The sequence below is a fragment of the Barbus barbus genome (assembly GCF_936440315.1).
Source record: "Barbus barbus genome assembly, chromosome: 36".
NCBI lineage: Eukaryota > Metazoa > Chordata > Actinopteri > Cypriniformes > Cyprinidae > Barbus > Barbus barbus.
The window spans coordinates 14,230,186-14,245,985 of record NC_136714.1 but is presented as its reverse complement, the minus strand read 5'-3'; the positions used below and the strand labels follow the sequence as shown (position 1 = coordinate 14,245,985).

Below are 15,800 nucleotides of genomic sequence, written 5' to 3'. Positions count from 1 at the left end.
ATTTAGCAGACGCTTTTATCCAAAACGACTTACAAATGAGGACAATAGAAACAATCAAAATCAACAAAAGAGCAATAATATGTAAGTGCTGTGAGAAGTCTCGGTTAGTCTAATGCAGAACACATAACAAGGGTTTTTTTGTTTGTTTGTTTGCTTGCTTGTTTTTTATAATAAATAAAAAGAAAACGTATAGAATACAAAAAGAACAGAGAACGCTAGTGTTAGATGGTTCTTTTTTAATAAAGAAAACAAGAGGGTCAAGTTTGTAATAAATAAAATGAAAACAAGTAGATCAAATCGAAATAGAATAGAGAGTGCTAGTGTTAGAGGGTGAAGTGTAGATGGAAGAGATGTTTTAGCCTTTCACATATTAACATATTAAAATAAAAATGTAATGTGTAAATCATTTAAATTTATATATATAATAATTTTTGATTCTATACTGTGGATGGTAGATATTATATTGCAAATGCTGGTTCTTCTGTAATTTAGTGTACAGTGATACTGTCTTTTTATTTTTGGTATAATTTTAATAGTATTTTCAAATTTATTTTGCATTTCAGTTTGTTTTAATATAAATAGTTTAATAGCTGACTATTTTCAGAAAAACACCTTTTCTGTGTCCTTAAAGGCTGTTTTGGGGGGGGGGGGGGGGTCCATAAACAGCTTTAATGAAGCCCTTTTTGCACAATAGATTCATCACAATATGTTACTCTAGTATAATTTTTCACATTTTGAATGAAGAGCTGCGTGCTGCTGAGATTCAGCAGTTGTGCCCTTCCCCTGGGCGCATGTTTCGCTGTCGTCTCCTGTGCCACACAAAGCTGTCGCAATTAGCCACGAAGCTGTGTGCCTATTGTCATCTCTGCTGATATCAGCTGCTGATGTAAGCAAGGACACCTCAGGTGACCCACACTGAAACAAAGGGCCTTGCACAAGGGGGAAGGCCGCTGCTCATCAGCAGACTTATTGACGGACTTCTGCCTGAACCAGTAATGGGCTTAGCAGGCTTCCAGAGGCTCTCTGATGATTGAGAGTTGGAGGACAGCTTGAAGATTGTAATGCTCATTTTGGATCAGTTCCCTCATATATCTTTTTTTTCTGTCCCTGGATATTAGTAAATAACCAGAACAGCTCCCTTACGTCCCTCCTGTTTCCTCCGTGTCTCCTCCCTTCTCAGCGAGAACATGTTCCAAACCATCTGCCTGATGGGAATCACAGTATGCAAGGAGTGATGGAACCCTCCACTTCCCTCTTAATGTCAAATAATAACCTGAAGATATTATTGCTCATTTCGATTGTGTTTTATTCGTTGGCTCATGCTTCATCTCAGGACTCTCTCCTTGAACTGTTCGCCTCGAGTACTCTGTGACCACTTTTAGAGGTGCTTGACAGTTCATGTTTGATAATGTTTCAAACGTCTCCACCCAATGGCGCAGTGGCTCGAGACTTATACAAAGGCTCACTGTGCAGCAGTAAGTGTGGTGTTATTCAAGTCGTTAATTTTTCTGATGGCCCTTTTGAAGGGCCTAATGTCAGCGGTATGCTGAGAAGTTTCTTTAGAGATTATGTTAAAGGCCTTGCTGTGCTTTTGTGCCAGATGAACGCCTTTAATGATGGAGAGAGTTTTTTATTTTGAGGACTAAAGTGCAGTCTAACACTAACACAGTGTGTTGATATAGGTCTCCTGACCATCTAAAGGTTCTTTACCTAAAAGCTTAACAGCAGGGATTGCAAGTAAAGTGTGTTCTCTGCTCTCTCTAGTTCTTGGCTATATGAACTCAGCTTTTATAGCATAACTGAAGCCTGAGAGCCTTTCACAAACCTCAAAATATATTCAGCGCATTTCAGAATTCAAAAATGGTCTCCTTTTTGAATTTATGAGTTGGAATTTGATTAGAAAGGCAAGGTGTTTTCATGTACAGTGTCGTTCAAAAGTTTGGGATCAGTAAGATGTTTAATGTTTTAGAAAAAGTTTCTTATGCCCATCAAGGCTGCTTTTATTTATTTTATTTTTTTCAAACAAAGGCAAACACAGGGAGGCTACATACACATTCACAGAAAAAACTGTAATTTTGTGAAATACTGTATTATTGCAATTTAAAATAACAGTTTTGTATTTTAATGTAGTTTAAAATATAATTTATTCCTGTGAAGCAAAGCTGAATTTCCAGCATCATTACTACAGTCTTCAGTGTCACACGATCCTTCAAAATCATTCTAAAATGCTGTTTTATAACAAATGTTGTAAATTTACTCATCAAAGAATCAAAGAAAAAAGTATCATAGGTTTCAAAAAATATTAAGCAGCACAACAGTTTCAGCACTGATAATAAATCAGCATATTAGAATGATTTCTGAATTATCATGCGACACTGAAGACTGGAATAATGGCTGATGAAAATTCAGCACTACGTCAATAATATTTCACAATATCACTGTTTTCTGTATTTTGATCAAATAAATACAGCCTTAATGAGCATAAGAGACTCTTAATGATCCCAAACTTTTGAACGGCAGTGTACGCTAATGTTATCAATTTCATTGAGAGGCTTTTCTCTTTTAAGTTGACTGAAATAATATATAAATAATAAATAAATAATTGGGATGATGATGATGATTATAAAAAATATTCATTTTCAGTGAAGATTCTGTATGTGTAAGTTTAATGATTTAGTATTTTCAAATTGTTTTTATCTCAATATTATATTATGTTTTATTTTAGAAATAAGTGTAATGTCACATTTTTGTTTACTTGTAGCTAGTTTTAGCATTTTCATTTTATGGTTTTATAATTTTATGTTTATAATATGATTTTTATTCAAATTGTATCACTCAATATCTTTCAAATCAGGGTTTCTCTTTTCATTTAACTGAAAGAAGATAATTGAATAAATAATTATTGAAAAATATAATTATTAATAACAGTACTTTTAAGCGGTGGTTCTGTAAGTAGTGTGCTGCAAGTTTAATAATTTAGTTGTTTTCTTTTTATTTTAATAATGTTTTTCAGATAGAATTTCACATTTTTGTTTAGTTGATGTTAATTTCAGCAATTATGTTTGATTTTATGGGGGGGTTGGGGGTGGCGAGCATAGAGTCAGTTTTGGTTCACAACCCACACATATGGTATAATCTCATATTGTGACCAATGTTCCCAAGTTCAAACAATGGAAAGAGCAAACTATAAAGGCCAGGTTACTTCAGGGTGCCTACCCCTGTCAGAAGTGCACTGCAAGTCGCATTGGATAAAGATAGATTTCTAAATGGCTAATTTCTAAATTCTAAATGAAAAACTAAAATGTTAACCCAGTATTCATATAGTAATTCATTTCTGTGTTACTGCTCAGTGACACACTCATGTTTTAATCCAAAAAACTCTCCATCCAAAAGCAACCAACACTCTTGATCTCCATCTTGTGATCCAATGAGCGTGCCACGCTCATCTACCTTTGCTCAGGAAATGCTTGGTTTTCTACACATCATCTGCACCGCTTCTTTCCATCAATCTCTGATAAATATTGAGGAATACTCAACTGAACCTGAATCATCAAAGCCAACAAGTGGATCAGGACTAGATCTTATCTAATTGAGCCAAGTTATGCTTTAAGGGCAAAGTTTGTGTTGCCCTAACAGTGATTGACATCTCTAATGTTTCTTCCCATAACGAGCACCTCTGCATCACGGCTCTCCTGGTGTGTTTGAAGTGCTCTCTGCCCTAAGGTAATGCACCAGGATAAGGGCTCACACTACTCATGTTATGTGTTCACTTCCATATTTTAGTCGAGGCATTTCATCAGCTCAAAGCAGAAAGGCAATCTTGAATTCCTCTGTTATATCAGAGGAATTACCTGGAGCGGTAATACAGGTTTACGCTGAGTTATCAACATTTCAAAAAGGCAGAGGCCTTCTGGTGCGTTTTAATGACTAATTACATACAATCGTTGCAAAGGCATTCAGTTGGCATTCATATACAATTCTACATCATATTCATTTGTCATATATAATAGTGATTTGGCTTAAAAGTCAGTCCATGTGATTTTAATGTACCACATTCAACTTTTGACTCAATAGCTGGGTTCGTAAGAAAGGCAAGCATATGAAAAGGTTATTTTATGGAGGAATTATTTATTGAGAGTCCTAACCACTATATTGATCGAGGGTGCAGCAGTGATTGTCGGCACCATTTGAAAATGGTCTATGTTTACAAAGCAGCGCACACCAGCGATTCAAGCATGCCCAGTTTAGACATTTTATGATTCTTGAGAGCTGAAATCAGATCCTACCACAGAATCCTATTCCCCTTCCTCAGTGCCAAAAATTATTTTGTAATAGAGTTTCATAATCAGCTAAACTAGCAAGCTAAGCTGTAAACTGAAAACACAAAATATCGTAAAATTGTAATTATATGACCAATTTTAGCTTTTGTAATGTAATGTGAGGGATAGTTCTTCAAAAACTAAAATTCTGTTGTCATTTTGGAGTTATTCATTTGAAATGGTATATATTTTGAATAAAATAAAACATTGTAAATAAAGGGGAAAATATGGGAGTTAAATAAGGGTAATAACTTTCTTATGTGGAACATGAAAGATTATATTTTTAAGGATGTCTCATTTTATGTATTTATTTTGTCCATACAATGATACGTAATGGGGTCCAGTGTGGTTTTGAACCCATTGGTTTTCACTGTATATACAAAAAAATTTTTTCATAAGAAAGTAAGTCATACAGGTTTGAAATGGCATGAGGTTGAATAAATGATCTTTTTTTTTTATCCCTGTAATTACCACATTTTCAGGATGAAATAAATTTACCATTTCTAATCAGGCACTGAATAGAGTAGCCACAGAAATCTCAGTCTCAGCTATTGGTTTTGTTGAGGAAGGTGGATTGGAATCTGTGAGATTCTTGGTATTTTTGACACCCCTATAATCTTAGCTGTGCGTGATGATGCCCTGTTTATTTTGATTTTGTCCTCTTGTCATTTTCTTGTGAGCTTGTTTCAAAGTGTTGGTCATTGTTGTAATTGTGTGTAAATGCTTGCTTATCAGTTCCATTTCTCCTTTTTATGCATGCTGTTCCTCCTGTTTCCCTCCTCCTTCCTCCACACCGCACCTCCTCTCCTCGTGTGCTCAGACGCTGCGCCCAGCACTGAAGCCGCAGCTCACGGTTGGTACCTCTCCCTCCTTCTTCTGCCAGCACAGCATGGCATTCTCTGCATGCCAGCTGAGTACAGTACGGCACGTAACGGCGACATGCACGGGATGCGGGAATGAGACAAATGTGGATTTGCTGTATATGTGTATGTCTGTTTGTCTGTATGTCACATCCTTTATCCCTATCGCCGTTCACCCGTGATGACCCACCCGTTCGCCACGGCTCTCCTCTGGGAGTTTTAATCAGAGCATTTGCTGTGTAATTCCAGGCCACTTCTCACATCCACCCCTCCTGCATGAGCCCTTCTCGAGAACTTGTTGGCATTTTTGACTTCTCACTTTTTCGAGTCCTCACACAGCTCCCAACAGACACTCGTAATCCACCCGCTATCATTTTTCATGAATTTAAATGACGTCCAAATGGCTGTTTTTGATTTCTGAGAAATGAACGGAGAGCCTTTTTTCTACACGACGCAGATGGCATTGTACTCCACCTTGGTGCGCCAGCTCCGTGCGCAAATCACAGAACGGGGACCATTTGCATAGCTCACAGGCTTTATTGTGTTTTACAATATACCACGAAAGTGCTTTCTCAATTCATTAAGCCCTTTATCCTCGCTCTCAGTTTGCAGTGGCAGATGCTTGTGTAAATGTGTTAGATTTAGTATAAAGGCTTTTCGTGATGCTGTATAATTATGTCACCTGTGCCTCGTGAAACACCCTCTAATGATTTAAGTACCCATCGTGTTGTGGCTCGCACTGGATCACACCTCAAAATTGACACTTATCTGCACCCCCGGCCACCTCGCGAACCGTTTGAGTCGTTTGTTTACTTATATCTGCAACTTTCCATATGGAAAAGGTTAAACCAAAAACAAGCGGTAGAAGATCTAAAGGTTAGGGCTATTCTTTTGCCTGTGCATAATTTGGACATGCCTACAGAATGTGGTCAGGCTTGACTGTGTAGCAGAGCTATAATTGAGCTTTTGTACAGTTCACTGCATTTCTAAATACCATGTCACAAGGCCAATGTTAACCTTGTACAGTTATATCAGCCTGGCAGTGATGTATAATTGAATCACTGTACGCTTTCCAATAATCCAAAGCAGTTTTTGATCCTACAAAAGGTTTTCGGTCATGGAGAGAGAATGCAAGGTGAACCCAGGGGGCTTTGTCTCATGAAACAAATTGGTTTTAAATGTAGTGCTTCTTATCGTTGTGTTCTCTAGATGTGACATGGAGTGTTTTTGGTCTGGCTTTTATGTTGTTGCAGAACAGTGAAAAGGGTTAGTCATCTCAATACTTTCATTATCGAAATGGACAGGAAATGCCTTGTTTGTAAAATGTCAAGCATGCTCATGCATTCTTTAATCCGACTGTAGAATTGGTGTCTTGACCTGTTGCGAATATGTGTTTCTGCTAATGCCAAGATGCTTGCTTGTGTTGGAAACAGCATTCCACACCCCATGGTATAAATGCACGAGAATTAAGTCACATTGTTTCTGGAATAAAGACATCTAGTCTAGTCTAGTGCAGAGAGCAGCTCATGATGGCAGAGCAAAGCGTCTATGTTCCTCCTCAGAAGATCCTCTCATTTGCATCTTGTCACACCTTGTGTGTTTTATGTGGTTCACTTTTGTAGTTGATGCACATACTCTGTTTACCATCTTATTTTCCTGGGTGTGCTACTTTCACTGTTCAGGAGATTTCTCTTCTCTCTGATAACAGTCTTTTTTACCCTTTCTGGTGTAGCCTAGCAACAAGCTGTTCAAGCAATAAGTGAGGTTTTCAGCAGAGGTTGAGGTAGGAGGCTGACATAGTGGGCAAGATTCCTTGCTAGAACAGAAATCTATAGCAATGCCACAGAAAACGGTCTTATTTGTGTATTTTTATTGCATTCATTCAACCTTTTTTTTTTTGTCTCTTAGTCTTTTTGTCCACGTACTATTTTGCAAAATAATCATTGAAAATGACCTTGCAAGCTTTGCAAAATATGCATGGTCCGGGAGTCACGTGACATGCTCACGAAGCTAGTCGTACTTGAGTAGAGCTCCGTACGTTTGGCCCCTTTATGCATTTCAGGTCGGATTGCCTGAAGTTTCCGAAAAGGACGACCGTATGAGCTTTTTGAAAAGATCGCTGCCGACGTGGCTTCCGTCTCTGGGGGGCAAAGAGATTGAAGTGGAGCAAGCGCATCGCGTGTACACAAGGCTGTCCTCAGATCGCACTAAACCATGGGTTTTCATCTTCAGATGGAGCAACGCTGTCTTTCTTTCCAGATTTTTCTCCGGTCACCGCAAAAAGAAGTGCATTTGCGCCAATTAGGAAGGAAATGAGAGACGCATCCAGAATTTTCTTTTTTTATCCTGCAACGCTGAAGGTCTTTCTCAATCAAGGTGAACCTAAAATGCTATACTCCCCAGAAGAAGCAAAAGTTTTTCTCAGATCCCATTTATCCACCAACTCTCAGTGAACTTCAGCTGGTCATTTGCTATTTAATCGGAGAAGAGATGCTCTAAATGGTTGGGTGACTGTCTCTTTCACTGTTCACTTTAATGTTCACCTCTTAATTCATAATTACTAGAAGCTTTCATTGTGCATACAGTATTTTTTACTGATTATGATGTTATTTTATTTAGGTTTCTAGTTGTATTCCTTCTCTCTCCCTTTTTTTATTTATATATATATTTATTTGTATTATTATTATTTAATTTTAAGAAGCTATGAGAATACTTTTTGTATGCAAAGAAAACAAAAATAACGACTTTATTCAACAGTTCGTCTCCTATACGTCACCCTTGCACTATTTTGGAGAATATCCACAGAACGCAAACTGCGTACGCTCTTCTGTGTCAGCCTCACCGCACAGATACGTCTTCTACGTATATATTTATGCTTTGATTTGAACGAAAAAAAATGCATCCGGTATGCGGCTAACACAGGAGAGCGTACGCAGTTTCTGTCCAGCAGATATTCCACAAAATGGCGCTAGGGTGACGCGGAGGAGACGAATTTGAATAAAGTCGGGTTTTTTGGGGGTCTTTTTTGTGTACAAAAAGTATTCTCGTAGCTTCATAAAATTACGGTTGAACCCCTGATGTCACATGGATTATTTTACCGATCTCCTTGCTATGTTTCTGGACCTTGATTGTGTAAGGACCTTTGTTGTCTATGGAGGGTCTGAGAGCTCTCAGATTCCATAAAAAAATATCTTAATTTGTGTTCCGAAGATGAACGGAGGTCTCACGGGTTTGGAACGACATCAGGGTGAGTAATTAATGACAGAATTTTCATTTTTGGGTGAACTATCCCTTTAAGGCCACTTAATATGAAGTGGGACCGTTATTAAATAAAAAAATTACTTTTGATTGTCTTATTGTGAACAAATTAGCAATATCACCTAGGTTTGTGTAACATTTTTCAAGCAAATCGGCTGAACTTATCGGCGTATATAAGTTATACACTGTAAAGATCCAGCTATGACATTATTAGTGAATATTATTATATTATGTTTTTTATTTTAAATATAATGTTATTAGGTATTATTTCGTTCTGTTTGTCTTTTCATTTTCACAAACACACACACACAGATGGATAGATGCTGTTGCTGTTATTATAATAATAAATTCATAATGTAATAATTTATTAACATTAATTGTTAAATATTTATTATAAACTATTACTTATTTATTTGTTTGTTTATGCAGTCTTTCTAACCAGCCAAACTATGACCCCTCATTAATATTAATCAATAATATCACAGCTTGATTTTTTGCAATACAATCAAATACGATTGATAACATCAACATTATTTCCCATTGAAATAAGTTTTCTTCAGAAATATGTCATGATATGGAAATGAAATGTGTTGTGACAGCCATTTCATGTTGTCTTTAACGGAACGTGCAGCGTGGTTGCGTGGATGAATATGAATTACACTACAGACGAGAAGAAACATGGATGGCAGGGTCAGATAGATCAAATTCTTATCAGCGTGTCAGCAACGCTGTCAAACTCTTACTGTATCATCACACACTGGCACCCTCTGTATTAATCACACCTCACTTCACCTGACCCATTGCGTGTAAGGTCACGCTCTTTTCTGCCTGCCTCTCCTCGAGCTGATTTATTGCCATCATGTCACTGCAAGCATCAAGCAATATATGTAGATCTTTTGCATTGATTTTATTTATTTTTTCTCGGGATCTGCTGTGAATTCAGATGTGAGAAGTCCATTCAGTAGGTCCTCCATTTGGCTCTGTCTTTCTCTGCTCTCTATACATCGCTCCATCCAGGCGTACTCCTCATTCCTGTTCATTTCCAAAGAGGATGATTGAACACACTTCACTTATTCTTGTCATTTCATCATCCTTTGTTCAGTGTGGCACCACACAACATGTTTGAGGCTGGGCTCGGTAAACATGACGCCGGCGTCTTTTGGTGATGTGCTTTAAGTAACAATGCGGCAAAGAGCCCCTAAGAAACCAGGTGTAAAATAACCGCTTTGTTTGCCCGTGATTACAACAAATGGAAAATCACTCCACTCTGGCCAACCGGTTTGGAGGACTATTTGCTCGCAATTATAAAAGTAAAACTTTTCAATCCTCGTTCTCAATATTACTGAGTCTGCCTTTTCAGAAAAAAGCGGGTCTTTTCAGTAGAGATGTAATAATGGCTTTCATTTTTCTCGTTGCTGTGGCCACACCTCTGTCACAATTTTCATAATGGCAGAAATGAATTAAATCTACATTTTTGTCCTATGAATGCTAAAGAGAATGTCTTTTGTGAAACAAAGCCTCTAAAATAAATAGCAGGCTTTAGAAAAGGATGAATGGAAATCTGTGAGTGTCACACATGGTGCCAAAATTAAGCAAGGGCTTATTTAAGCCTATCTCTCCCTCGCTCTCTCACCGGTAAATCTAAGCCGCTGTTTGACATGAACTTAGCCACCTCTGATGTGAAGCTGTTTTATATGCCAATGTTAACTGCCTCTCCCTCATCCTCTCAAAGCTGTAGCCATGACGATTCCCCTGCCCTTTGTGGCATAGTAAAGCCTGTGTTACTTAACGTCTTGTTTTCAAACACTCTGATCTGAATTCCTTTCATGCGTAGGAAAAAACAGCACACACAAAAAGGTCTGAATCTGAGAGGATGTACATGGAAATGAGAATATGCATGCAGTGATTGCCTCTGCAAATAATTCTCCTTAGTTCTTAATTGGGACGAGAGGTTTTCCGAGAGTGCGGATGTTGCTGATGAACGTGCTGGAACATTCACTTTGTATCACTCCACTTGTTTAAGCCTGAGATGCTGAGCAACATGTGGCAGTTCATCCACCTTTTTTTTTTAACTATTGAACTATTTTCTTTGACACAACAAAAAGAGGCTGGAAACTGTCTAAAGTACAATGTACTCAGTATTTGCTAAAATTTAAAATTCTGTCATCAACTTTCTTTTCTTTGTGGAACGGTGTAAGTTAATAGGGTTCAGTGTTGTTTTGGACCCCATTAGTCTCATTGGCTGAACGAGACTTGTACCTTTGGCTGAAAGTCTAATGCATAACACACACAAAATCAGAAACACTTCAGGAGTTCCGAAGTCATCATCGGATTGGATCAATTTTACAGGCTTTCTGGGAAATGTGTGTGTCATGTTCTTTAACGTTCCGCCTGTAAACAAAGATGCCATTGCGCCAAAACCCTTCACGGATGAAGAAAGTCACCATGTTTACAACTGTGACGATGAGTGTTTATCAGGTGCAACTAAACTCTGGATTTTTAAAAGTATGTGAAATATTCAAAGTTCGCGGCAAGAGTTTTACACACCGGTCTGTTATTGTGGGGGATGTTTCCACGCCCCTAAACATGACACGGCACAAAACAAAATGTGATTGGTTGCTTTACCTGTCAGTCAAATGGCCTCTTGGGTGGGCCTTGACCATTCAAAGCTGCCAAGATTCCCAGACCTTCTTCTGTCAGTCTGAAGGTCTGACTATATGAGACTAGGACCCCTTTGGCTCTCACTGTGTGCAAAAACAGAACTGATGGAACTTATTTATGAATCAGTCATGCTGGTATTCAATTAAGTTCTTAAATATTGTCGATATTTTTGGTCTTATACAAAATATTGTACTCAGACCCTCAAAGACCGATTAGGCAGAGCATCCATTTTCCCTTCATCAAATGTAACATTCTACATTTTTGTTCTGATTCTAATCATTGATAGACCTCTGACAGGTGGTGCCCTCTCTTTGGGGTTATATGTTGTGGTCATCTGAGGCCTGGTCTCTTTGCTCCATTCTCCCAAAGACGAGCATTTGCTCTTTCATTGCTCTTCTGTCCAGCAGGCATGAAAGGGCAGGGCCGTTAACAGCTCTGGAGCCGTAGTGTTAGTCGATGCCCCCCTCACTCTCTAATCCTCCAGTCGGAGAGGTGAACGGGATGGAAAGGACACACCTGCCAACACGCCTGTCAGCCTTAGCCCAGGAGGAGAAGATAATTGAGCAGATTCTGAACCACAGGGAGCGCCGTAGCAGAATACAGTCGGATAATGACCACTTTGTTCCCAGCTGGACTGCAGCAGGTGAAGCAGAAGAGTTGGCGCCTTTAATGTCCCCGAATTGTCACATTTGGATGCCATCACGGCCAGGGCTTTCATCAATCAACAGGAACGAGTTCTTCTGCAGCTTCAAGGGTCGCCTCCTTTGCAGTCTGTCTCTGAGTCTGCCTTTACTCCCTTTTTCTCTCATATCTCTCCTTTTGCAGCCACACTTGCTTAGTTTGAGCGAGTGATGTATGGCTGTCAGTGGTGCTTTGCTGTGGTGTGTAGTGTTTCTGATGAGCAGGGTTTGGATTAAGGCTGGTGTGTGAATGGCCTTCAGGAGTGCCTGCAGGGGCCTCGCAGGTGACGCGCATATGCTGCAATAATTAGTCTGAGAGTTGCACGGCATTAACAGAAGCAAAGGGTTTGGGATGGCAAGTACACACCTTCTCCGCTCGGCACTCTCCTACGCTGACTAGTAAGTAGGAACATAGAGAACCAGGTCACATGGGCAAGTCTGGACGGAAGAAATAGCATGGGTTTGAGATGGTTTCGATCTCCCAGCAGACACTGACAGTCTCTGTACTCCTGCCTAATTGGAAACAACATTCCTCTTTTATGCAGCAGGGCTCAACAATAAGGATATTTCTGCATGCCCTGCCAACATTTTGGTTAGCCTCAACACATTATAAACATTATTTTTATTATTTTATTATACATTTATATAATTTGATGTGTAGTTTTTTTATTTGTTTACTTTTATGTGTATTTATTTATTTTATATTTATTTATTTTTAAATATTTTAAATGTAATTTATTATTAAAACCTAATGCACAATGATAATAATTTAAATTTTATTATGTGAAAATATACAATTAAAATAATTATAAAAAACAAATTATACATTTAACATAATATAATATAATAAAGTGTAAAAAATATTATAAAGAGAGAAAGAGGAGAGAGGAAACAAAAGGGAAGCATGTTCTCCTCTTGAATGGCATCATGCAACATGCCTTAACTACTAGGTTACGGCTCTAACGCATTTGCTCATTCTTTGAAGGCTGCATCTTCCACTTTCTCTTCCAAGAGTTGACTGCAAAAATTGTTTGCCTAAAAGGTGCATTAGCACTATTATTAAGTGAAACTATGTTGTCCATTCTGCATCTTTTATCTAGCAATTAAGTGTCTTTGGGCATCAATTAAGTCTCACATGAAACATTACTCTTAGTAGTCCAGCTGGCTGAGGAAAAAATAAATGTTTGAACATCTATAATCTCCTCCCCGCTGTCTATATAACTATAGCAGGCCAGAAAGCTCACGCTGAGAGCAGGGGAACTTTTCTCTCTCCAGCCCATGTATTGAAGCTAGAGCAGACTTCCCTTTCATGTGAGGACTGTATTAGATTGACACCTGTGCGGGCTTCCTCCAGTCAACCAGCCAAAGGTTTTCATTTACACCACCAGGAAGTGGTTTACCTGCTGAGATGGAGATACAGCATTGCACCGTTAGCCCTCAAAGCGACAGAAATTCACTAGAAGCCACACAAAATGAGGTTCCAGGGGGCTCTGCCAGATACGTCCCCCTTACACGACATGGTATGACATTTTATTCAACGCTCTCTCCCTACTGTCGCAAGGCACATTGTGGAATTCAAAGCCATTTATTCGGTGGCTCTGATAAAGTCAGCGAGAGGGCGCGAGGCAGATCTCTGCTCTGTGAATGACCCTGGCCTGTTGAGCAGAGTTTGCCCCTGCGCTCCGCCTGAGGCGATTGGATGCTGTCTGGCTCTGTCAGTTTCCTGGCGACTGAGGGGGAAGAATTAACACTGATCCCTAAACTTGAGGGAAATGAGGGAAGCGGCATCTGAGGAATACACCCATCTCGCCCATGGCTTTGTACGGTTCCCTGGAAGGGGCATCTTATCCTGGATTAGCTCTGACAAACTTCACTTCCCCTGCATCTCACAGAATGGAACAACGCGAGTCCCTTGTGCCGAATGTGTTGTTCCCAGATTTGCATAATGCTGGATTGTTGTGAATGCGAGTTAGTCCACAAAAGCAGCCGAAGCAGCCTGAGGATTTATTGATGTTTGAAGGGCAGACGAGGAGAAGCCAAAGCAGCATCTCTTAACCACAGGATCTGGTTCAGCGTCCACGAGTACGCCTCAGGTGCACCTGTCAAGCTCAAAATCCGTGGCATCTAAGCAGCTTGTAAAGGTTGCCCTCATTCTATGTCCTGCCTCCGAATGCCCCCCGTGGCCCAGTTCTGTCCGCCTCTGTGTACTGTAACTATAAATCTGTGGAGGCTGCCGTACATGTCAGCGCTGACGGAGCTCGAGGCGGGAACTGACAAAGAGGAGTGGCCGCAGTGGCGGGGATGATAAACAGACGGCACGGAAAAGGAAAGGGCGACCTGGAGACGTTCCTCAACTCCTCGTGGGATGTTTCCTACCTGCGATGCTTTTGTCTCTCTTGCCATCATGAAGTTCGTTTTGAAATAATTACAATGTTAATATGTTTAAGTGGAAACCTTTCAGAATGGCCCCGGAGATTTTAGCAGAGGAAATTGAGTGGAAATTGAATTGAATATAACCGGTGTTTGTCATCAACAATAGGCCACGCTTGAGTGTAATCGCTAATCATAATGATTTGTCTGAAGGAACCCGAGACACCCTTTATCTCAAGCTTCTTCATACAGGCCACGCAAAAGAAAACAAAAAGGTTACGAGAGAGATTAAATCTTTCTGTTTATGACTTTGACTTCATTTTGTCTCTGCCAAGATGATTGATTTTTTTCAAACATTGCTGTAGAAATTCCACTGGACTATGACTTGCGACTTTTGTGTTTACCGAATAGAAAGCAGCATCTTCGATTTGCCAATATCCATTGCCCTTAAAGTACAAAATAAGTTCCTATGTTCAGAAACACTGGAACACCTCCAGGTAAAATACATTCAAATCCAATTTTGTCGCACAAGACTACTGCATACGCATTACCTCTAAGTGGCTATAGCAAAATTGAGCATTATATATAAGCCTCTGAACGGGGTGACTGCAACACTGGGGGTCAATGAGATTTTTAATTACATTTCCATTACAGCACAGGACTGCTGCTGCTGCTGGGCGCAAGGAACAGGTAAATATAGACAGGGTTTGCAATAACACATCTGTGATCCATCCGACCACAGGCCCAAGAGCAGAGTCATTTCATTCCAATCTGCTCACACTTTCACCATGGCAATCACTTTTGCTTAATTACAAGATTAGAGGATCTAATTAGAAGATCTGCTGTCTTTGAAATCAACACATCCTTTGAAATGAGACACTTGCGTTGCCCAGAGGGTAGACGTTTCCCTCCTTGTCAAATCGATTGTGCTTGAGTGAGTGTGATGGGTTCTGTTTGCCTGTGGATGGGGTGACCCTGACTTTTTTCTTTTAAGGTGGTTTCATTTTCTCGATACGGAGAGAAAACACATTAACACAAGCCGTCTTGTGAAGTCCGTCAACAACCACCTTGCGCACCATTCGCTGTTGTCACATTATTTATTTTTCTTTTCTGAGCCAACATTCAATCTAGAACATCTCTTACTTTACATATCACTTAGTCTAACAGCAATACTTGAAAGTGCAGTATTTTATCTCCCCATGTAGAGAGAGGGAACATTTCCATCCATCATGGAAACGGCATACAGAGAGAGAAGAATTAAGAAAATTGCCACAGACGTTCCTTCCTTTTCAAAGTCAAAACAGACAAGCCTGATGCAGAGTAACTGCCTTTTTTTTATAATGCTCTATGTGATTTGAGGCAAGATTTTGAGTGTTCGGTTTCTGGATGTCACTACATCATAAGTGATTGAAAGCTTATTGAACATCGGCTCGCTTCTTGTGTTTCTCCCAAAGGAGACATTTTGATGTAGAAGTTTTGTGAGTGAGTAAATGCTGGCTGAATTTAATGAGATTTCTGAATGGAGGGCTTTATTAAACTTTATTGAAACATGAAGGACAAGACACAGAGCCACAATTGTCCTTTTACATGGCCATAAGTGATATGATCTACCAGCTACATCATCGCAAATCGCCTTGCAGATCTTTCATTGC

At 39.5% G+C, this 15,800-nt stretch overlaps 1 protein-coding gene across 5 annotated transcripts in view; it reads left to right on the top strand.

The window, feature by feature from the left end:
* Positions 1-15,800, top strand: part of LOC306855829 (cell adhesion molecule 1-like) — a 353,210-nt gene that overhangs the window by 325,676 nt on the left and 11,734 nt on the right. For 2 of the 5 annotated variants that reach the window (XM_079394724.1, XM_079394725.1), the window contains one exon: positions 5,140-5,172. The exons of the other annotated variants lie outside the window; for them this stretch is intronic. In XM_079394724.1, coding sequence (XP_079250850.1) covers positions 5,140-5,172 — 33 coding nt within the window. The remainder of the gene's footprint in view (positions 1-5,139; positions 5,173-15,800) is intronic. 5 annotated transcript variants of the gene reach the window in all.